Source organism: Montipora capricornis, chromosome 11, assembly GCF_036669925.1.
Source record: "Montipora capricornis isolate CH-2021 chromosome 11, ASM3666992v2, whole genome shotgun sequence".
NCBI classification, from domain to species: Eukaryota; Metazoa; Cnidaria; class Anthozoa; order Scleractinia; family Acroporidae; genus Montipora; species Montipora capricornis.
The window spans coordinates 35,378,714-35,401,213 of record NC_090893.1 but is presented as its reverse complement, the minus strand read 5'-3'; the positions used below and the strand labels follow the sequence as shown (position 1 = coordinate 35,401,213).

Sequence of the window (22,500 nt, the reverse complement as noted above, 5' to 3'; positions counted from 1 at the left end):
AGTAATGTTAAACTGGAAAAAAAATTGAGGCCTGAACTGCACAGAGACCCATGGTGGTGCAGTAGCACTGCACACTGTTCTAACAGCTCAGCTATGGAACCATCTAGGAGCTGGCTAATTCTGAGTTTGTTCTATATTATGAGCTTTAAATGCATGGACGAAAATATATAAAAAGGGTTGTAGTTAGGGTTATACACTAAGTTGGAGCAGCATGCAGTGTATTAGTACGCTTTTGAGAAGATTTGTTTTCAATGGTGACTTGAGGATCCTGCACCACGTGGATAATTTCAGTCATAGGGTTACAGCGGGAGAATTGTCACTTGAACCTTATTTTATTGTCCAATTTCCAAGTCTCCCATGGCTCAGTGGTAGAGCGTAGGGCTAGCGCAGTGGTGCGAGCACTCGCCTTCCACCAATGTGGCTGGCATTTATGACATGTAGATGATAGATTGGGCTGCGGGTAAACTAGGAGGTTTCATTAGGCAACAGGTGCACCAAGTAAAATTTCAGCGTCCAAGTCTATTACATGTGCCTAGAACTGAAAAGTGGGCTATACTCAAAGCTGTATTCATAGTCCAATCGTAAGTTTACTGATTTCTTGTACAGTCAAACTCTTCTTTTATTCACAGCTCACCTCCAAAGAGTAACCCTCTATCAGCGTGTAAGAAATGGTTGGATGCGGGTTAGTGATTTATTACTATTAAACAAGCAGTTATCTTTCAGCCTTAGTTGCATGTCAATCAATATGCAAATCATCATTGGACCTCTTTGTGAAAGTCTTGACTTTCTAAGTTCTCTGCACCACTTGCTGTTTTTTTTCCAGCTTTCTTTTATTTTTTTGCATAATTTTATATTGAAACGTGTGGTAATATTTATATCTGTTATAACTTTGTGTGGAAATGCAGATCATGCGGGAGCGTCAAGCCACTGATCTTGCAAATTGTTCAATGTCGCGCGCAATGAGCTCCGCCATGCGAATCATGTCTCACGCGAGAGTGGTAACTTACTTTAAACTAGTGGTGTTAAATAGTTGCTAAATTGATTCACAGATGAGTTTGAAATTGAAGATGAGGATACTACAGGCGGAGATCGTAAGTTACATTTTATTAGGTCATCGTACATTCAAATTACCACGATCTGTTGCAGCAGTTGATAATTATGCTTTCTTTTGCGTTAGTTGATGATATCAATAAACACAGCAGTCTCATAACCCATTTATTGTCACAAGTGCGACTTGGAATGGACTTGACAAAGGTAAGTCAATTTTTGATAAAACCTGGCTTGGTTATAAATAATCATGGTAAGACACAAAGTAAAATTTTGATATGGTTCTTATATTTTGATCAGTGTAGTAAATTGACTGTAAGTTGTGCGACAAGAAACAATTTGACTTAAAAACAAACAAATAAGTTCAAGTTCACAACTGAGATGAAGTAGAGTTGGTACCTATTCTTTGGAATTCCTAATTATTGCTTTTTTGTCTCCATGCATTTGTGTACGTTCTCTGTAATTTTGTGCCTTTGGAATTACAGGAAATGTATTGCAGGAACTTTGTTTAATAAAATAATTTCTACAATAGCTATTCTCTCCAACTTTATTCTGCCGCACCTTTGAGTGCATATCTTCTTTTTTCGAAAAATTGCACATCATGAATACTTATCATCGCTTTGAACTTCCACACAAACCTTTGAATTTCTCTCCATCTTGCCCTGATTTCCAATAATGCACTCAAGAGCGTGAACTCGTCTATTCACTTTGAAGTCAACAAAGGCGTTAAGTCGTGGTGCAAAATTATGTTAGTGGTCTCAGGTTGCAAGTTACGTATGCCCTGTTGGTTGAACAAGCGCAAAAGAATGGATAGTCTTTCTCAAAGTCCTTTAATGTTTTTTTCCCGCTAAGTGACGGCTGGTCGCTCGTTCGGTAACTTTGCGACCTCACTTCAATTTTGATGTCTTAATCGAAGGGTTTCGAGAGGACGACTTGGAGCAAGTCTAAAGAGGAATCCTTGTTTGCATTTATTTCCTCATTAGCACAAGACTATCTTTTTGTAATCAGTCGGCCAAGAGTAAAGTACTGAATATTGAAAGTGCATTACGTAATGAGCTATCTCTAAAATTTATACTTGATAAACCAGATAATCGCTGTGCACTGATGCTTTGAAACTTCGAAATTTGACATTTGATATGAAAAGAAAACTATTATTTTCATCAGAAGGACTCCGTGCTTGGACTCACTTTGATAGTTTCTATCACCGCAAAAAGACCTTTTCCACTCAAAAATTCTCTGTACATGTATAACACAAATTCTTTGGTTCGCTTCGGTTGTAATTTGATCTGCGACCTCGCAAGAAAGAGGAGTGGGTTTAATACAGGGTTGACGCCTCAGACTGCTTTGCTTTGCTGGAGTACTTTGAAAACAGGGTTGCAAAGTAACTTGTGACGTCAACCCGGTACTCAAAACAGCACAATATATTTGGGACGATTAAAGTGGAAAAGTGTGTTGGGGTGATAGCGACTTGAAGTGATTTATCAGTAACAGATCATCTTCAGTTATAAGTGTTCGTTACAGTGCGAATTTGAATTTATGTCAATGTTAGAATTAACTTTCGTTAATACATTGCCGTTAGAATTTTAAATTTCCAACATTACAACAATACTAAGTGCAAACAATAAAATAATGCGCATGCAAACAGTGTATCAAAAGAAAAACAACTAAAGTGCTTAATGGCAGGAAATTACAACAACATTACCAAAACTTGCAGAAAACTAACATTGAAAACATCAATGTAGCTAAAAAGATATCTAGAGTTAGCTCTGCACGTTTTAGCTGCCTATTTAGACTGGGATTTTCCCAACGGATATGAGCTGCCTCTTTGAGAAATAACTGGAAACGAGTAGGTGCCGTATCTAAAATGGAGAGGCAGTTCTCGGAACAGAGTCTTCGACATTCCTCAGAGAGTTGCAAATGTTAGAAAATGTGAGAAGTCCTGTCCCCTCTCAGATGCTCACGAATGCGGAGCTAACTCTTTCTTTTTAGGTACATTGGGTACCAACTTTATTAAAAATAATGCCGGCCTCAGAACCACACGATGGTACGTACCTTTTGAGTGTTTTGCATTTTCTGTAGGTTGTTCTACCAACTTTTATCCTCGAAAGACGTTCCTTGTTAGAAATGTACGCTGATTTCTTCGCACATCCCGATCTTTTTGTTGAGTAAGTTTTAAGTTTAATTTGTATGGTTTTAATTGCAATAGAACACTTGGGCTTTCATTGCAACAGTGCTTCCGTGACTGACTGAAGGGTGTTGATTTCAGTAGCCTCTCCTTCTCCCTCCCTCCATTCCTTGTCATTGCTCTGACAGCAGGCAAGCTACAGCAAGAAAAAGAATGACAGGGTAAAGAAACTTTCAAACGAGTCCTATGACATGAGGATATACTTTGGCACGCACTCTAGTGAAAGAGAGAAATGATCCTCGCACTTTGTGGACAATTTAAGCAATTGTGTCATATGGACTCTCATCACTCAAGTAAATGACATTTGTATCTGCTCTGTTTGCAGTGTTGTGAATTATTCGAATCCAAAGGATCGTATGGTAGCAGTTGTTAGATGGTATCTCTCAGCATTCCATGCCGGACGGAAGGTTCGTTTGTTTATTAAATGCAGGGTTGGTTCCCTAAAGGTCGCACTTGACAGCAATCACTTTTACAGTAGGGAGGTTACCATGGTCTGACGACAAAGGACTAGAATACAAGCTTTATGAACGATGATATTAACAATAATGCAGTAATGCAGGCTGTAGGGAAGGGCAAAAGTAAGTGCAAGTTAAAGAAAAATTCAGCACAAGGTACATTGCCAATCCGCAGGATACCGCTAACATTTGTGTTGCCGCTTGCATTGATTTGATTGATACATTTTGGCCAAATCAGATCTGTATCCTTATTTTGTCAATTGTGATATATAGTTTTAGCCAAGCCTAAAAGCGGAGCTCCCTGGTTATTTATTCTTACTGCTTGTAGGGTTAGTGAAAATAAAAGGTTTCGGATTGTCCGCGTTTTGATGTTTCCGGTTGCTGCTTTAATAATTAAATCATTTCCTAACTTGTGAATTCCACGATACATTTTACGCTAAAAACCGATATTGCACGAATCACGAAGCCATGAGTACGATATCAGTTTTTCGAGTGAAATTTAGTTTGGAATTCACCAGTTTGGCAATGAATTTTTCTTGAACCGCATGAGTTTTAAAAGAAGACAAGCACACCCGCAGCGAGCAAATAGAAAAGGAAAAAAGCCATTTCAGAGTCAACTGTCACTAGCAAGCGAAAAGGAATCACGCTAAAATTAGATGCCGATTACTTTTTTAAAATAACAAACGGTTTAGTGCCAAAGGAAAGAATTTGTGGAGTAACTTCTTCCACTAAGTATGAGCTACTATTGGTATTCTGTTTTGTCGTTGTCGTTCTCTTTGGCTCTCCTTTCATTTCTCTTCTAGTCATAGGTCCTCCAGGCATCATGCAACCTTATCAGAGCTTCTAAAGAAACACCAAAAATTGCAATAATAGGCAAATTAAAAATAAACACTCAGCTTTGAGTTTATATCCCTCCGATGCTTGATTTGAATAACTGCGTAGCCGCCAGTGTGGACCACAGATATCATATGTCAAAGTGGATTGAAACCAGCGAAAAATGCAGAAAGAAAACCTCTTCCAAACCGTTTTCCACGTGAACACGAAAAGCGTTGACTGTGTAAGAACTATAGTTGAAGTAGTATGGCCGTGTAGCCGCGTCAAGCCACAGAAGCGCACAAAGCCTCGCTTATGTCAAAGTGAGTGAACCTGGGTTGAGCCTGCAATCCAATCGAAAACCAGTACCTGGTCAGCGGTCAACTTGTAAAAAAAAACCCAGCTCACCTCGGTGAGCTTTGACTCATTGATTCCCAGGGGATCCCCATTGACGAGTAAAATCGTCTGTCGTTAAGGCCTGGCCAAACACTCGCAACATTTCAACGCAACATCTTGCAACATTGTTGGGCACAACATGTTGCTTACGTTTGGCCACCCTGTTGCGATATGTTGCGTGCGTTTGGCCAGTCCATTCAACACGTGTCGCAACATCATGCAACATTGTTGCAAGATGTTGCGTTGAAATGTTGCGAGCGTTTGGCCTGGCCTTTAGACAGAGTAAAATACGAAGTCTCGCCGGTTTCGGCCAGTTTGGACGTCAAAGGGTTAATTAACCTTGAGCCCACGATATAGTCACGTGATACTGGTCAGCCGATACCTTGTTTTGAGAGGTGTCAATTGATCAAACATGGATGTTCAATATCAACATCTTTAGAAGCTCTGATAAGGTTACATCACGGCTCGAGACTAACGGTAGCCAACTAGCCACAGGTTAGTGAAATTTCAGTTTAGCCTAGTAGATTTTGAGCTTCCAGTAGCCAATAACTATTTTGAGGCAGTGGAGTTCCGGATGAAAACAAAAATGAAAATTATTTCGTATGAATGGGGCAGAATGAGAGAATAGAAAGTAACTAAAACAGAAACTGTGAGCGGATTTTATGACATTTACTGCCTTAAAAATGATAAGTTGAAAAAAAATAACTGAAGAGGCAAACGCGGATTACAGTTTCCCTGCCCCCCGTTACAAACGAAATGTGAAGTCATGCGGAACTTCTCGGCTGCTGTTAAAGCCTAGTTTCCATATGCGCGTAACTGCGTTGCAAACACCTTCCGATAACTTGATCGCAAACAGTTTGGGTAAATGGAAACACCTTTTACGTTCATCTCCGATCAATGGACGATCAATCGTCGATGATCGCAAACATGACACAAGAGATAGAAAATTCTCTTGCGCTACGTGTTGTTCGCGACGAGTAGCAACGCAAAAGCGAGGAAACAACAATATGGAAACAAACGTAAACTGTTTCTGATTATTTGCGATCAATCAACGATAACTTTTATGCATGATAGCTCATACTTGGTGGAAGATGTTACATTAACTGCACAAATTCTTTCCTTGGGCACTAAACCGTTATTTTTACGAAAGTGTTATTTAAATTGGATGCGTATTTTTGAACTGTGGTTTAATCGTTGCTTCCTTTCTTCAGGAATGAAAATCGATTTTTTATTGTCAAGTGGAATTAAATAACAATTATCTGTACTATTTTGGACATAAAGAAAAAGTTGATTTGTGTGTTTGTTTTGCTCTAAAATGCGAGGGAACAAGTGCTTTTTTAATCCGTTTGCCCAACTGGTTTTCGTTTTGCCTCGACAGTGACAAGAAAGTTTTGCCTTTATGTTATAAACACGAAATCGCAATGAGTTCTCCTAAAATTAGGGGGAAATCTCACTAGCTTTTTTTTCAGAAGTTTATTTAAAGCATCTAAACGTTATTTAAGTGTTGGAGCGGATATTGTTTGAAGTTCGTTCTTTCGTCGATTAACAGAGAGTTTCAACGGTTAACAGGGAAGACCCAATGCAAACTGTTTGTCCAAGACTTGCGCGTTATTCGTTGTTAACCGTTGAAATGACTACATTTTCTTCTGTTAATTGCGCCAACTGCCTTAAATCAGCGTTTTGGGTTCATTCTGTTGTGAAATTGCAAATAATGAAGGTGATTCCACCAAAAATGGAGACAATTATGTTATTTATTGTTTAAATTGTGTTACATGCATTCAATGTAACGCAAGTATGTCTGCGTGACCAACTTGAAAAAGCTCTCTGTTTCTCTCAAGGACACAACACGTATGATTTACAGTTGGTATTTGGTATGCTCCTTGATTTCTTAAATACAATCGCGTCAATACACCCTGTCATAGATGCATATGCATTTAAACTTCGCATGATAACTCCTTGTTGCCGAATACTCAGCTTACTTGGACGTCCTCTGGGGTGTTTCTCACTTTCCTCAAAAGGCGTTTTTTAATTCAATAAACGGACGATTTCAAAACGTTGCACTTTTGATCTTTTGCATTAAAAATTTCCTTATTGCGTGCTAAGAAGGCAATATATGTCTTTTTTTTATGGCTGTATAATGCTGATAAAAAACATGCTGGTCACTTGCTACTTACTGATTAAGCACTTTTCACCATTGTTAAGTCCCAAAAAATTGGCTTTCGTTACATATATGATCCCATAATTGGAAACGACAATAGCTCAAATTAAGCAGCATGTAATGCTGTAAAATTTGGTACAAAGAATTATTTGGGCCAATGAATCTGCTGTAAATTTTTCTCATTTTGGTATATTTACAATCTTGGACAAAACTCGTAGAGAAAATGTGACGCTCATTTGTCTGTGCGATAAAGAGTAAATTCTTCCTACTTTCCCCCCTTCCCCCATTCCAATGTTGTTTTAAAAAGGGACGAAAGGCTTGCACAGTATTTTGCATCACATTATTAACATTGGTAAGGGGGAAAGGACCAATATATTTTGTGAGTGCGTGCCAAATGATGCTTAAGCTAGAATTTTTCCCAAAAGTTTTGTCCAAGATTGTAGTTAGGCAATGAATTTTTATTAGAAAAAAGCAATGAAAATGAATTAATTATTAAAGCAGCAACCGGAAGCATCAAAACGCGGACAATTCGAAACCTGTTATTTTCATTAACCCTACAGGCAGTAAGAATAAATAACCAGGGAGCTCCACTTTTAGGCTTGGCTAGATCTATATATCAGTTTCACCACACTACATACACTTTATTCCAAAATGACTGCCATTTTAGTATTCTTTTGTTTCCCTGTATATTTGCTCTTTGGTCTCGCTTTCAAACATAAGATTTAAAAGAATATTTGATCTTGAACTAGCCCAAAATGGCCAATTTGCAATCAAGGAAAGGAATACTAAAATGGCGGCCATTTTGGAATAAGGTGTATACCAGTGAACTTTCGGTAAGAAACCTGGGAAAGCAAAAATCTGTTTTGTCTTTGATATGGTAAAATGACCACCCTAAAGAATTCGAAAGCTGACGTTTGGAGCGTTATCCCATAGTCAGAGCGACTTCGTCACTTTATCATATCAGCTCAGCTGGTTAATTAAGCTATTCCTTTCTTTCTTTCTTTTCTTCATGTCCCCTCTGACATAGCACCCCACTTTCTTTAGGAACTAAACCTCTTTATCCTTATTAATTATCTTGGCTAGTCTGTTCCTTGCCTGTTTGTATTTTTAGGGCTCTGTGGCAAAGAAACCTTACAATCCTATTTTAGGAGAAACCTTTCGCTGTTTTTGGGTGTTGCCGGAGTGTGAAGCTACAAGAACAGACGTAAGAAATAGCACTGTGCTTCTGTTCATGCTTTGAAAAATGAAGACTGGATGCTCAATAAACATGCGGCCAAATTTGCACACACTTAAGATTCAAAGTCGCTATGACACGCTGTCAATGTAATAACTAACTATCTGAAAATGGAAAACAATTTAAGGGATCAGTGACCGAACATTGTGTGTCATTGTGTGTGCAACCAAGAACACTGGTTCATATTGCTTTTTATTTCCAGTCTTCATTCTGTTAACATTAATTACACACTCCACATCGCACATTGGTCACTCCTGAAGTAACTTGTTCGTATCTAGGAGTTTCCAAAGTGGTCCCTTTGCATGTGGTATTTCAATTAATGTAGTTCATTCATAACTAGACGCTCCATGAGCGCACACTGGGTTGCTTGTGGTACGTGTTACTCAAAAACAGAAGGGACTGAATTGGGTGGTATTGAACTGCAGCATGCCAGTCAATTTTAACAAGTCGGGGATCATTAAGCCCATCTAAGGGGTCACCCAGAAGTCGTGCCAGCAGAGGCCCTTTGGCGCACACGTTCATACGACGAAACAGATATTTTTCCGAGGTTAAATAACTGGCTACCAGCCTATTAATTATTTGTCAGAAAGAAAAAAGTCCTGTCATCTTTAGAAAAAGTAGGCACGCGTTGCGTACCTGTGGTAGTGCAGTAACACAGCGCTTTATTCCATTATTGTCAACTGAGCTGCGTTTTGTCTTCCAGGAGATTCAAGTTGTCTTTGCATCATATGTAGCTCTAATAGTACACGATATTGTTTTGGTATTGTATATCATTGTAGTGCCATAGTAGAAGTCTTAGGTAAATAGCCCCCATGATTACTAGGAAAGTACTAAACCAGAAAGATTGATGAAAATAAGGGAATCGAGAAAGATTGGCATCTAGGCTGACATGTTGATCATTTTCACGTTCCCTCACAACTTCTTTTCACCACAAGTTTAAGCATGCACTTTGAGCGTTGACAGCTTTGTAATACAAAAGTTCACTGAAGTTAATCCCCCGTCCGGTGGAGTTAGTACCTGGATGGGTGACCTAAAAAAAGACTTCTTTGTAACAGAAGCATAGGGCCGAAAACTCTATTTTAACGCTCAAAAATGCGAACTAAGCAAGGTACAACAGATTTTGTTAGCTTGCTTTATGAAAAAAAAAAATTTTTTGATGCAAAAGGAAATAAATATTGATACACAGTTTTTAGGAAGAGCAGAAGGAAGTTTTCAGGACGATCGATCAAGAATAAAATATTTTCCCATCACAGCAACAACATTTATGACATGAAAAAAACATTAATTTTTAACCGCGAGTATAAAAAGTTACCATCAGCAAAAAACATTTTGGGACATTTTTGCTACGTCCAGTTTTGTTATTGTAAGTAAATCCCAAAATCGAAAGTGACATCGAATTCAGCGGGCGCTGTGTCAAATGATGGCAAGATACCGGGTTTTTGTTTTTGTTAGTTTTCTTTTCTTTCAAAGGTTATAACGTTTTACAAGAAATGTGGGAATTCAACACAAAGATCACAGTTTATTTTCGTGACTTATGCACGCAGTGCTTACAGTGCACTACCACAAAAATCCTCCCGTATCACATTTCAACCCACGTATGCAAATTTGTTAAGCTCGAAAATTACATATCATAATAAAATTCACATATGCTGGAAATCTCACAAAAGCCTTTTCCAGCGAAAAACTTATTGAAACAAACAACGTATTTGCTATTAGAGGCAAAAAACCCTTCCTATATTTCAATTGCGTGCGTGCAAACAAGACACACAATCCGTGTCACAAAGCATATGCAATGAAATAAATTTCTGACAGTTCACATCAAACCCTTTTCGAAAGACCCTTGACCGTAAATAATGAAGTAAAAAGAGACAACAACCTTTCATTCAAATTATTCTTCACTGTCACATTTCCAATTTTTTTTTTTACCTTTGCAGAGCTGAGTACAAAATAAATGTAAATTGCCAGACAACTTAGATGTGACTTCAGTAAACTCTGTGATTCCTTCAATGTTTGTTAAATGCATAAAAAAATTGCCATTTTGATTTCAGTCTTGTATATAATACCAAGTTAGTAAAATATTAGAAACAAAGCTCACTTGATATCCAAAAGCGAAAAAAAAATGAAATTGTTGTTGAAGACCATTACTTGTCGCTTTACTGAAGATTTCAGATATTTATTTTCTACCGCCTGTCTTGTTCATCAATTGACATTCCATTCTTGAGCTCCAGGAGGGTATATTTTGTTTAAAGATGCACTAAAACGCCATTCGCGGTACAATGACTTTCGATGCCATTGAAGGTTAACAAGAATTAGTGCAAATTTCCAATTGTTACCGGAAGACTGTGAAGAGTTGAGTACAAATATATACAAATAGCCAGACGACAGAGATCACAGATCCACGTAAGGTGTTCGATTTCTTCTCTGTCTTTGTTGAACCCATAAGTTACCAGAGAATTTTCCATTTGGTTTCAGTGTTGTACACAACACAAAAAACAGAGAAATATTACCCATTTTCCGACTGGGATTGCCATCTTGGCAACCCAGTAAAAAGGCGTGAGTCTAAGAGGGTGTTTTGTGTTTACAAGAGAAACTTCTTATCAGCGCGAATTCCACACCAGGCCGCAGTTGTGTCAAGGCTGTACAACTCTATCCAGTAGATTGGTCACTCAGGCTATCCAGAATGTAAAATATAATTCACGTTAAACATTGTCCAAGGTTTTCGGAGACAGCCTTCCTTTGACGTGCCTTGAGTGTTCATATTAATGGTTACATGTACAGGGGGAAATATTGAAATCATTGCACAGACTGAAACTGTTAGCTAGCAACATATCCACCGCATAAAGTTATCTGGCCTTTCAACAACTGTGGCCAGGATAACCTCTTAATTTCGTAACACATTTACGTGGTGACTGAAAGCTTTCATATGTTTACATATACATGTAGAAAGGAGTAAAATTAAAGGCAAACATTACGCATGCGTAACCCGTTCCAGTCCATCAGGAGCCCCACTTCATACGAAAAAAGTGGTCGTTCCTCGTTTACTCGGTACTATTGCTAGATTTCCAACCGGAATGAAATTCTCTCCCCGGTGCAGCAACCGGTGTGAACTTAAACCGGTAAGATGCGCGCCGGTATGACTTTTTCTAGTGGTAGGATGTAAACAAATACGGATTCTCTAGAGGGAAACAGGGAATTCATGTGTGTAATGTAAACACCCATTGAAGGAACTTGATACCTACGACGGAGACGGTGACTGCGAGGAGAAATCCACCAAAACAGTAGCATCTCATAAGCAAAACACTGGCGCTGTTCGTTTTAGGTACATGTGAGCAAACAGTGGCAAATTTGGACTTTTTTTCCTCTTATTTTGAAAACCGTTTCCACCAATTACGTTCGCGCGTAGATAGGGTAACTTGTAGAGGTTGATAACTTTGGAGCAATCGCGAAGAAGTCCGAAAAACGCAACTTTAAGATTCACACCATGTCTTCGTCGACAAGGACCTCGTCGATGTTGAGTTCCTTCTTACAAAACTAGTCATGGGTTGTCTTCTTTGTTTCTCTTGAAAGAGAGAAAAAAACTGGAAGTCCCTTCGATAGTGGTTGGTAAGCAGTTCCTTGGAATAGAATAGACAGTTGTTTTTGTGTGCATTTAGTGGCTTTTTAACGAGAACTCGGCCAGACCAGAAAAGTTACGGAGGATAAAGAATACGCTATCTGTAGCCTGTTTTCCTTCTATTTCGAAACGTCAACAATCTGGATAATAACGTACTTAAAAGTAATGACTTGTCTGCACTTGGTCGGAAATTTCCTAGGTCATGATAAGACGTAAGAATGAAAGGTTAAAAAATAACAAACATTTTGTCCTTTTCAGAAATGTCAAATGGATGGTCCGGTACCCTGGGCGTCTGAAGACGACGTTACTTTTATTGCTGAACAAGTATCACATCATCCACCAAGTGTGTACAAATTGTTAAGTACAGTTTTTCTTGGGCACACTATCTCTTAAGTATAGAGGCTGCTTCGTGCCAAGGCTTAAATATCTGTAACCTTGCTCTGATTGTATTTAATCCTTACCCCCTAACTCTGTACGTAAGTTAAAAACTGGGAAGAAAACTGTTCCCGTCGGGTAACAAGCCACACCGATTTGCATTACATTGACAATTTATGGATCCCCGCCGCTCTGGTTTCTGGGAACATAAAAGCAGCTGGCTTACACCTACACCTCGCTTTTCGCACCAGGTGGCACATAGGTCCTCCACAATCCATCGCCACGTCTCCCTATCGGCCACTGCAACCCGGTCTTCATCCCAAGACGACATCCAGCTTTTCTTCTCTACTTCTGCATTGTTTCCTCCATGTTCGTTTTGGTGTTCCAAAAGCAGTTTCGTGCAAACACTGGTGGCTAACCTCCATTTGACAGATTACTACCCGCAAACTCGCGATGTCTGTCATTTTGAGCTTCCGCTAACCGTCTTCCCCTTCCCCATCCTTTGCCGAATCTCCCAGCCCTCAATTGAGACACTCAACTTCTGTTGTCACGTAAGCCTACGTCCAGATGATTGTATTTCCCGTTAATTGCCATACGATGATTGACCTGAATTATTTTGTTTCCTTTCGTAGTTTCCGCATTTTATGCCGAAAGCTTCACTAAAAAGATTTCTTTCAATGCTCATATTTGGACCAAGTCAAAGTTTCTAGGGCTCTCTGTTGGAGTAGAGAACATTGGCCAAGGTAAAGGAATATGTCCTCAGTATTCATCTTTCCGAAATCTTTACTTTTTTCTTCCTAAAATTGTAAATTAGTAAAAGTTAAGAACCTATGTTTTTTAAACAGTAGCGCTGAAAGCTTCGAGCTTTTAGGGCCACGTATAGATCGTATTCATCGTATTCATAAATGACGGCCAACAAATTATTCCTTTGTCCTTACGCTAATATGACCAACCAGCCTCATTTGCATGGGAAAGTATGCAAAAGAAATGTTGCTTTAGAGCGAGGTTTACCGGTCTCATTTTGCACGAAGAACAATTCGAATAAAAATTAATATTCAAAATCTCAAAGGAAGGATTTACACCACTGGCTTTTTTATAGTTAATACACTTGTTGAAGTTGAATTTTGAAACCACCAAAGACAAGATCCATTCGGTGTTCAGAGGGGGATCTCATCCCCACAATCGTGGACAAAATCTTTAGATTACCAGATTACCAATTAGCGCTTTCAGTTGTAAGCAAACAATTTGACGCCCCTCCCTCGTCTTAATGTTGTTTTCTGGGCTCGCGAACAGTTTCCAGGAATTCAACACTTTCCAAATCAACGTTGGATAGATGGAGGGGGGAGGAGAAGTAACTGCTGTGCAATTCACAAGGGAGAAATAGTGAACAAGTGCTTTTTGTCGGTTTTTGTACAGTTTTCTTAACGAGTTTTGTCCACGATTGCAGAATCATATATGCCCGATTATGGGTAATTTGTATCGGTTTGTGTCAGCATATAAGGAACTTTATGCAAAGGACTACATCCACTCGATCGAGTATTCGCATTATTGTGGTGATTTTCTACGATTGTGACTTGTTCCACATGTAAAATGCATACAAACCATGTCCAGAAATTAGTGGCACAGATGGCGTTCTTGCAGTATTACGCTGACTTCCTTAGAACTTAAATTTGGACACCGGCGATGTTTAGTGGAGGACACCAAAATATAAAGCCCACTCGCCGGGCCTTTTTCGCTTTTTTTATTAAAGCCATTGTTTTCCGATATTCTCGTTCTTGTCGACGTCGTGGTTGAGCAAGTTAGAGGACCCTGGTGACGAGGTTGCCACACACCACCGCAATTCGCGGAAGCAATTGCACAGAGCCACCATGTCAATCCAAATCGTGCCGTAGACTTGGGTGTTAAAATGAACGGACTCCCCGAAACGGAACGAGCAACGGCTGCGTGTTATTAAGCAGGCAAGAACTATGTCCCCTTCATTTAGCAGTCAAAAAGACTAATGCCAGGCGATTTTACTCGTCAACTGGGGGCATTTGACGTGTCAGTGGGTTAAGCAGTTAAAAACTATGCTTCCTCCATTAACCCATCTTAAATAACGGATATCTCCCTCAATTTTATTTAACCATCATTTTTATGTTGCAGGTTGTGTGTCTGTATTACCGTATGACGAGGATTATGTTTTGACATTCCCAAATGGTTACGGCAGGTAATCACTCAATTCTTCTTAAGGGATATTACAGGAAATCATAAATCCGGTGTTACATCATGTAATGTCGGTTCACAGAACTTTGCTTTTATGAGACAATTTGCAACTGGCAAAATCGATATTACAAAGAAAAAACTTTTTTTGCAATTTCTTGAGACGAGCATCATCTGGCGAGACAAGTTGCACAGATGTGGAACTCGATTGTCTGCACCAACTTCCAGATTTGTCTCCCAACAGTTTTGTTCTTTGCAAATGTGCGAAACTGGTGATTTTCCTCTTTGAAATTTCTTTGTTGCAGGTCTATTTTGACAGTTCCTTGGGTAGAAATTGGTGGTAAAACAAACATCACTTGTGCAAAGACTGGATATCAAGCAACTATACAGTTCCATTGTCGGGTGCGAAAACGTTTTTTTGTCCCAAAACGTTAGCATTAAGGTGCATCGTAACGTGGGTATCTTTATTTTCTACTTTTTGTTTATTTTCAGCCCTTTTACGGTGGGAAGAAGCATCGGATTTCCTGCGAGATAGTGTGAGTGTTTTTACAGTTGACTCGCTTTCTTTCCTAACTGCAGAGTGAAAGCAGTGCAAGCGCGTAACCAGGCGTCGCCAAATTTGTTACCCCATCTAATCACGGATGAGTTGAACATTGAAATAAACCATGCAATCTTATTATATACTCAAGCGATTATCGCGTTTCTGATTGGTCAATGACGAATGCATAGATTGGTTATAGAGTGCTCTACAGAAATAATGCTTCTTGTTAAGTGTATAATAAATGAAAAACCGTATGAACTTGCTTGTGCATTTCGTGATTTATGATCACTCGCCATGTTTTGAATGTTCTCAAAATTGCACGAGCCATTTCAAAATATCACTCGTGCTAATAAATAAATCACGAAATGCACAAGCTAGTTCATACGAGTTCCTATACAAATTTTATGCTGCCGACGTTAACGGCCGCGGAAAAGCATGTGGAAGCAAATGACAATTGGTTTTGGGGCCAGTTTCTGATTGGTAAACAAAATTGTTCGGAACGTGTTGGGCAATGACAGTGATCGTAATGCAATGTGCAACTGAACCAAAGCAATGGACATTCGAAGAAAAGCTGCTCAGAACTTTGTGGCGTCCGGTAGCCCAGAGCGAAAATTCTTAATTCTTATAAACCTGGGTCCGGTTCCTGAAAGGTGTAACAACTCTATTCCAGGGATAAATGTGCCTTATTCCGGCAGATTTATCCCTGGAATAGAGTTATTACACCTTTCAGGAACCGGCCCCTGGTGCTTGAAATATGGCTGTTTTTTACTTGGTGTTCACGTGTAGGTCCCCAGACGACACAAAGTCATTTTTAACTGTCGTAGGAGAGTGGAACGGGCAGATGTTTGCCAAATTCGCAGACAAAGAGGTAAATGTCTCTTTCTGCATTCATTGCGGGATTTTGTGCAAATTATTGTGAGTTACACAGCAGGTGACGTCACAGGGCCTCTTGGTTGACCTGACTCCTCAAATGTGCAAAAGTTTCAAAGTCCTGGTTTATATTTTTGTAATACTTTTACCTAAAACAAAACCAGAAAAAATATAAATTGTGTGCGCTCGCACTTTAAGAACTTGATTACCTATCATTTTCTTTTGATGCAAAACAATTTCAAGCGTTTAGAAATGAACGGCTCTTTCTGCAGGTACCGGAAAGCATTGTGTTTTTGGTTCCTTGGGATTAATCTTTATTTGGAGTTGTTTTGTTTTCTGTCTTTTGTTTTACGTAATTTCTTCTCCGGTACTTACAGAAGCTGCCAGATAAACGGTGACACTGACATGTGGGGTAAATACCATCAAACTGCCATAACGCTAGATTACTGAATTCAATCAGTAAGGTATTCGTATATCATTTTCCATTCTTTTAGGAACCTGAGCTTTTTATTGACACACTCACAATGCCTGCGGTAATGAAGACAGTGAAAAAGATTTCCAAACAAGAAGAAAATGAGTCACGACGGTGAGTTAAATTTTAGGTTAAGGGTCGGTTCTCTAGAGTAAAAGAAATTTAGCGTGGATGGGTGGGTTGGTTTGTTCTAGCGGTAATGTGAACACTTTGCTACCCCTCCCTCTCAGGGATTTTTGGGCGGCCATGTTGCGCCTCGGTTTATATCTCTAGGAACAGTGAAAACCTTCTCCTTCAAAGCCTTTCAAAATCGAAATTGAAAGAAAATTCCCCACACTCGTGGTTTCCTTGGAAATTCAAAAGTAATTCCCCCTTGTTGTCATTTTCTTCCAATTTGCAGACTGTGGGAAAATGTCACAGAAAGCTTAAAAGAGGACGACGTCGAATCTGCAACGGCATTTAAACACAAGGTACTTAAATGACAAATTTTGCTTAAATCTTTTATGAAGTTATTCCTATACTTCGATTTGACGATCAGTAGGCTGTACCTATATGAAGGTGGCAAGTTACTTCATAGCGTAACGTTTCAGGGTTTTCGAGGACGTGGATGTTCTCTCCTGTGTCCTGCAATTAGAGTTTCTGCGTTCTGTGTTTGATACATAAAAGTTAATATTTAAAGTTACTGTTAGGCGTGAAGTAATGTACACCATATACTACATACACATTCTGTTGTACATATATCTAGCTGATCTTATAAACACTGGTTCGTCTCTGGGTCGCCATCTTTTCAAAAATCCATCTCTGATACATATTTGTTTTTATCGCTTTCTACTGTAGACTCAAATGAATTCGACCTAAACACGACTAAAACCCCCTGTTGCATTCCACGTTTGATATGTGTGCACTCCACTTAATTATTAATGGTAAGAGGAATGCGTGGAGTCCAATTCGATCTGTAATCATACTAGTGATTAACAAATTCTGACGACCGAGTAGCGGGAGTTCGATTTGTTTAATCGCGAGTATGATTGCGGACTGAATTGGACAACAGGAAGTCCTGTTACCAATCAATCATAATCAGAATTTCCGAGAAGACAAATGCATTCCTTTTTCACTGTCTAATGTTACAAATTTGTCCATTTTTGAAAATCCCCAGTTTGGTAGGGTAAGTGGTTGTTGCTATGGTTATTGTGATAAATTTTGTGATTGGTGTATTAAGCTGAGTGCACTTAACATGATTGGCTGATGTAACTGTCCGACTACAGCCAACTGTCCTATGACAGTGTCCACTTACAACCTTACACAATAGTTAGTGAAAAATAAAGCAGTTAATGCACCAATCAAATTTGAGAAAATTGTAATGGTTAAGATTACCCTAGGAATGGGGGCTGCAGGGAATGTTACATGATCGTTGACGTGAGTGTGGAAGGGCGGAAAGAACAAAAAAAGAAAAAAGAAGTGGCAAATTAAAGGTTTTTTAACCGCGCGGCATGGGCCGAGCGCGGTTCTTGCTCTGCACGTTGTTTATTTTTTTTTTTCGTTTTGTCGGTGAGCTGAACCAAACTTCCACTCGGCCATATAGTCAGTGTACAAAAATTTGGTTTTTTCAACGGAGTTGATAATGTAAATTGGCCACCGTACAGAAATTCTAAAAGCTGACGTTTCGAGCGTTAGCCCTTCGTCAGAGCGAATCCAAGGGCTAACGCTCGAAACGTCAGCTTTTAGAATCTCTGTACGGTGGCCAATTTACATTATCAACTCTGTTGATAAAACCAAAATTTTTGTATACTACTTCCCCACCGACGCAGCACCACAGTTTCTTTAGAAACTACCCCCTTCATTCATATAGTCAGTGGGTCGTCGAATCACGCAACTTATGATGTTTATTCGCCAAAAGCTGTTAAAACGTTAATGTACTTAAACTTTTATCAATATTCCACTCTTTATTTGGTACAAAATATATTACCTTTTTGTGTTATTGAAGCGCTTGATTAGAAGCGAGTATTGAATACATAAAAAGCCATTACGTCATTCATGGAATGTGTCGACGTTGCAACTTTCATTGGTAGGGAAATAACCACCGTGCTAAAGATAGCCGTGGATAACGTAATTCTTGAATTATGTCACTCGTGTGACTACTTTGCTAGCGTCTTACTCATGTAAAAAACCAATTAAATTTAATCGTGATTTTTAAGAAAGAAAGCTGTAAGCTGTTAATAGTGTTATTGTCGTATGGTTCATAACCATACATATCCGAAGAAAGGTCCAGATTAAGACCATTGCGTCATCGGAGATTTCACAACGACTACGACTGATGGTGCAATCGGAGTTTTCACAACGGCTATAAATGATGCTGCAATCAATAAGATCGTGTGCAGTCGTTGTCAGTTGTTGTGCTACAGGTTGATCAGGTGATTTTGTGTCTATAGTCATCAGTGAATCAACAAGGACTGTTTTGGAATGTGCACTACATTGCGACTATAGTGGTAAGAAAACAGATAGATTTTTAAAGCGCGGTTATAAGTTCTAAAAGATCTTCTTGTCTCTTTAGTTAGAAGAACGTCAGCGAGCGGAAGCCAGAGAGAGAAAGGAGAAGGGAGTTACCTGGGAAACCAAGGTGAGTTCAGGCTGTTCTAACAGCAGACCGCTGACCGGTTGGCTTAATAGCCCTTTTCACGGTTAGTTTTTCTCATTTGTATTACAATATAATATAGCATGGATGTGACACAATTTCGGGCTATTTTGTAGTTTTAACCCGAAATTGCCTCGCATCTACTTTAGATTACATTGTAATGCAAATGATAAAAACTAACCGTGAAAAGGGCTATTGGCTGAGTATCTACCGAAACGGACAATACCCTAATACTCTTTGTTTGTCCCCCAAATTTTGAATAAGCATTGTTTTTGTTTTCTCTTGGGATCATTGTAAGTCCCAAGAGAAACAGGAAACATTTGGGGGGAGAAACAAAGAGTATTATGGTATTTTCCGACTCGGTCAACTGGAATACCGTGCGGATTACCTTGCTGACGAGGAAGTGCTTCCTTTGTAAACGGTTAGACTTTCAAGTTTTCTCAGATAAGGGTTACAAGTCCCCGTGTTACACTCCAAGTTCACGTGGGGCGTAACAGAACCCTCCGGCACAATTTGCGACGAGAGAGGGCACGGACTTCCGCTGTTGTGGTTTGATCTGCGGGGTCACAAAGATTGTGACTAGAATTGTGTTGACCCTGTCTGCAAAGCGAAGCGAACGTAAATCAGGGATTTAATAATATGTGATTTGAACTTAAGTACCCTTCCGCTGTTTTGCGATCTTCGTATTGTCGGCGGTTCAGTTTTCGTTTTACTTATCAGACCTTACAAGGCCAGTTAGGGTAAGAGCTACTGTGCAGTACCCATCCAACTCTCCTCACTGTTTTTCCTTCTTCTTTTTTTTTTTTTTTTTTTCCTTTTTTTTTTTTGGGGGGGGGGGGGAAGGGGGGATGGGAAGGGATGTTTTTTAATCCTTAAAAATAGTTGAATGGACGCACGAAAATATTATAAGGACAGCCAGTGTCATCCAAAGTGTCGAGTATTGCCAAAAGAAAGGGCGATCCGAGATAACAGCAGTGTCACTTATCTTCTGAGTCAAATGGTGTACAGCGTGATTGAGTCTCTTACAGGGTGAAACTTTTGCTTATTTGTTCTTGTTTCTTTAGTTGTTCCATGAAGTTGGGGAGAACTGGGTTTACGACAAACCACTGGTAAAGAGGAACGCCAGTCAGAACCCAAGAAAGAACAAATGAGTCCCTTATGTTAATTTCTCGTGTAAAATTTAAGCTGATATTCACGATTCTCGCTAAGCAAGCTTCCTTGAAATAGTTTATTTCTTTTAACAGTGCTTAGAGAAAAAGTTATATCAGGGGAAGAAATACTTATTTTACTGAAGGAAAATACGTATAGCAACTACAGCAGGAACTTTTCTCCGAACTCTGTGAATCTCTAGGGTGGTTTAACCCTAAAGAAAATTAGCAAATGAATGTGTAAGGCCAAAGCTCGTGGTTTACTTGAAGCCTTTCGACTCAGTCAAAGAACCGTGGCACATGTAAACAAACTCTCATCGTACACAGCTAACAATTTGTTGTCAAGTTGTACATTTTATTCCTGACAAAAATACACTTTCTAGGTCTGAAAATATACCTCGTCTGAGAAAACAGACTCGTGCAAAGGGGAGAATTTTACGGGAAAAAGTTACAGATACGGCTACAGATACTCAATTTCATGTTCGCCGTGAGTTACCATGTATGGCAAGCTTTTGGTTTTCAAGTCCGTGACTTGTCTTCACGGACGGCAAGACATTTGCAGCAGATGTAAACGAAACCATTTTGTTCCAGTCAACGGACGTGGCTAAAAAAAACATGTTTCTTTAGCTCCCTATTGTTAGGTTCACAAACGCACGCCACACCTGGTATCCGTGGGAACTTCATTATTTGTATTCCAAAATTTGTTTTCTTTAAGAAAGTTACGACATTTTTTAATTTCGAAGACATGTTTCGATGTTACAAACATCATTGTCAGTTACAAAATATTTGAAAAACCGTTAGGACTATATAACAACTATGATTAAGTGACGAGAAAAAATTTGTTTTATTGTGAGTTTTTTCCCAACATTCATTGCGATGATTATACGATATGCGCTCCAACACTTAACCTTGTGGCAAGCTTTTTTGCGCTCCAACACTTAACTTTGTTGCAAGCTTTTTGCATAAATCAAAAAATTGTTACATTTTATTTATTATCGTTTACGGTGCTAGTGAGTTTTAAGAGTAAATTGAAACAATAGTTTTAGTTGACTTTCTCTAAGGAGGGTTTCGCGTTGACATGGTTCTTTTTTTTTTCCAAGGTGTAAACAACCATGAGAAAATAGAATTTAGCTTAAATAGAAACTGTAGTCTTTCAGAAAAGTAAGCGCAGAGTTATTTACGATTCGACAAAATACGAATAAGGATAACTATATGAGATGCAAAATGAATCAGACGTATCAGGTTTAAAACGCCCTTGTGAGGGCCTTTTCGCCATTCACTATTTATTACTAGCCAGTACGTTGTTGAAGAACGCAGCATCCCAGATTGCGTATAGTGAATAGAATGGTTGTCTTCTGAGTGTCGTAAAAAGAGCGGGGTCAATTGTGTGTTGCAGTGGTGATTGCCAAGCTATGATTAGCTTTAAAAATTTGCTGTATTTGTTTGCGCGTGCGACTTTATGGCAAGTTAATGTAATTTCTTTAAATTTGGTAGGTTAATTCTTCGCAGTGGCCTGTTAAGACTATGAAAGTGATAAATAGTGCGTTTTGGTTTTACGACAGTGAAATGAAAATCCGCTCCAATTGTTCACCGTTGCTTAGTTTTGTACTTACATTATTTTCAATTGCACAAAATGTCACGTTAATATAAAAAGCAATGGTAACTTCCATGTGTTTTTTCTTGCTTGGCTGCCTCTACATAATTTTGCGTCGCTTTGAGTTAATTTTTTCATTTCTTCCGCATTGTCCGCTATAATTGGTCAAGTAAATGGTCACTTTGCGACATATATTTGAGACCCACTTTTGTTTGCGCTAAAGAAGGCAAGAAGAATTATAGTCGGCAAGTAGAATTTTAGGTACAGTTTGAAATAGTTTATACTCGGAACGTCAACATACGGAAAACGGCATTCGATATGTACGTAAAACGGTTTTAGTAGTGTCTAACTTCGCACGGGTAATCCTTCATTGTTTTTCACAGACATTAAAGTGAGTTCTTTCCCTGGCAAATTGGGAACATATTGATCTCACGGATTTTATCTTCAGAGCAGAGAGTCTGAATTCACAAGTTAATGAAAACTAGAGAGGATCGTGCCAATGAAAAAACTAAACACATTAATACATGAAAGCTAAGATTACTCTTTTGAAATATTAAAGGATTTTTTTTTAAATTAATATCATTTATTTAGTTTAATTGTATCCACTTTGCGAGTAATTTAGACTTAATTTTCTCTGGCTGCTATATCAAAGAATATCAGGAAAACGTTTTCCGTAATGAACGAATCTTATATTAAACGGCGTTTTTGTAAGAGTAACGGATATACGAATTAAAATGGGGATATTTTCGTTTAGTCTGTGATGTAGTT

At 38.9% G+C, this 22,500-nt stretch overlaps 1 protein-coding gene across 1 annotated transcript in view; it reads left to right on the top strand.

The window, feature by feature from the left end:
* Nucleotides 1-22,485, top strand: part of LOC138024354 (oxysterol-binding protein-related protein 9-like) — a 129,430-nt gene extending 106,945 nt beyond the window's left edge. The window contains exons 10-25 of the mRNA XM_068871523.1: nt 630-682; nt 1,050-1,091; nt 1,178-1,254; nt 3,127-3,212; nt 3,558-3,639; nt 8,166-8,258; nt 12,160-12,244; nt 12,909-13,019; nt 14,419-14,482; nt 14,781-14,877; nt 14,968-15,011; nt 15,803-15,884; nt 16,381-16,472; nt 16,759-16,828; nt 18,910-18,975; nt 20,055-22,485. Of these exons, the coding sequence (XP_068727624.1) occupies nt 630-682; nt 1,050-1,091; nt 1,178-1,254; nt 3,127-3,212; nt 3,558-3,639; nt 8,166-8,258; nt 12,160-12,244; nt 12,909-13,019; nt 14,419-14,482; nt 14,781-14,877; nt 14,968-15,011; nt 15,803-15,884; nt 16,381-16,472; nt 16,759-16,828; nt 18,910-18,975; nt 20,055-20,141 (1,231 nt within the window). The 3' untranslated portion in view covers nt 20,142-22,485. The remainder of the gene's footprint in view (nt 1-629; nt 683-1,049; nt 1,092-1,177; nt 1,255-3,126; nt 3,213-3,557; nt 3,640-8,165; nt 8,259-12,159; nt 12,245-12,908; nt 13,020-14,418; nt 14,483-14,780; nt 14,878-14,967; nt 15,012-15,802; nt 15,885-16,380; nt 16,473-16,758; nt 16,829-18,909; nt 18,976-20,054) is intronic.
* Nucleotides 22,486-22,500: the final 15 nt, after the last annotated feature.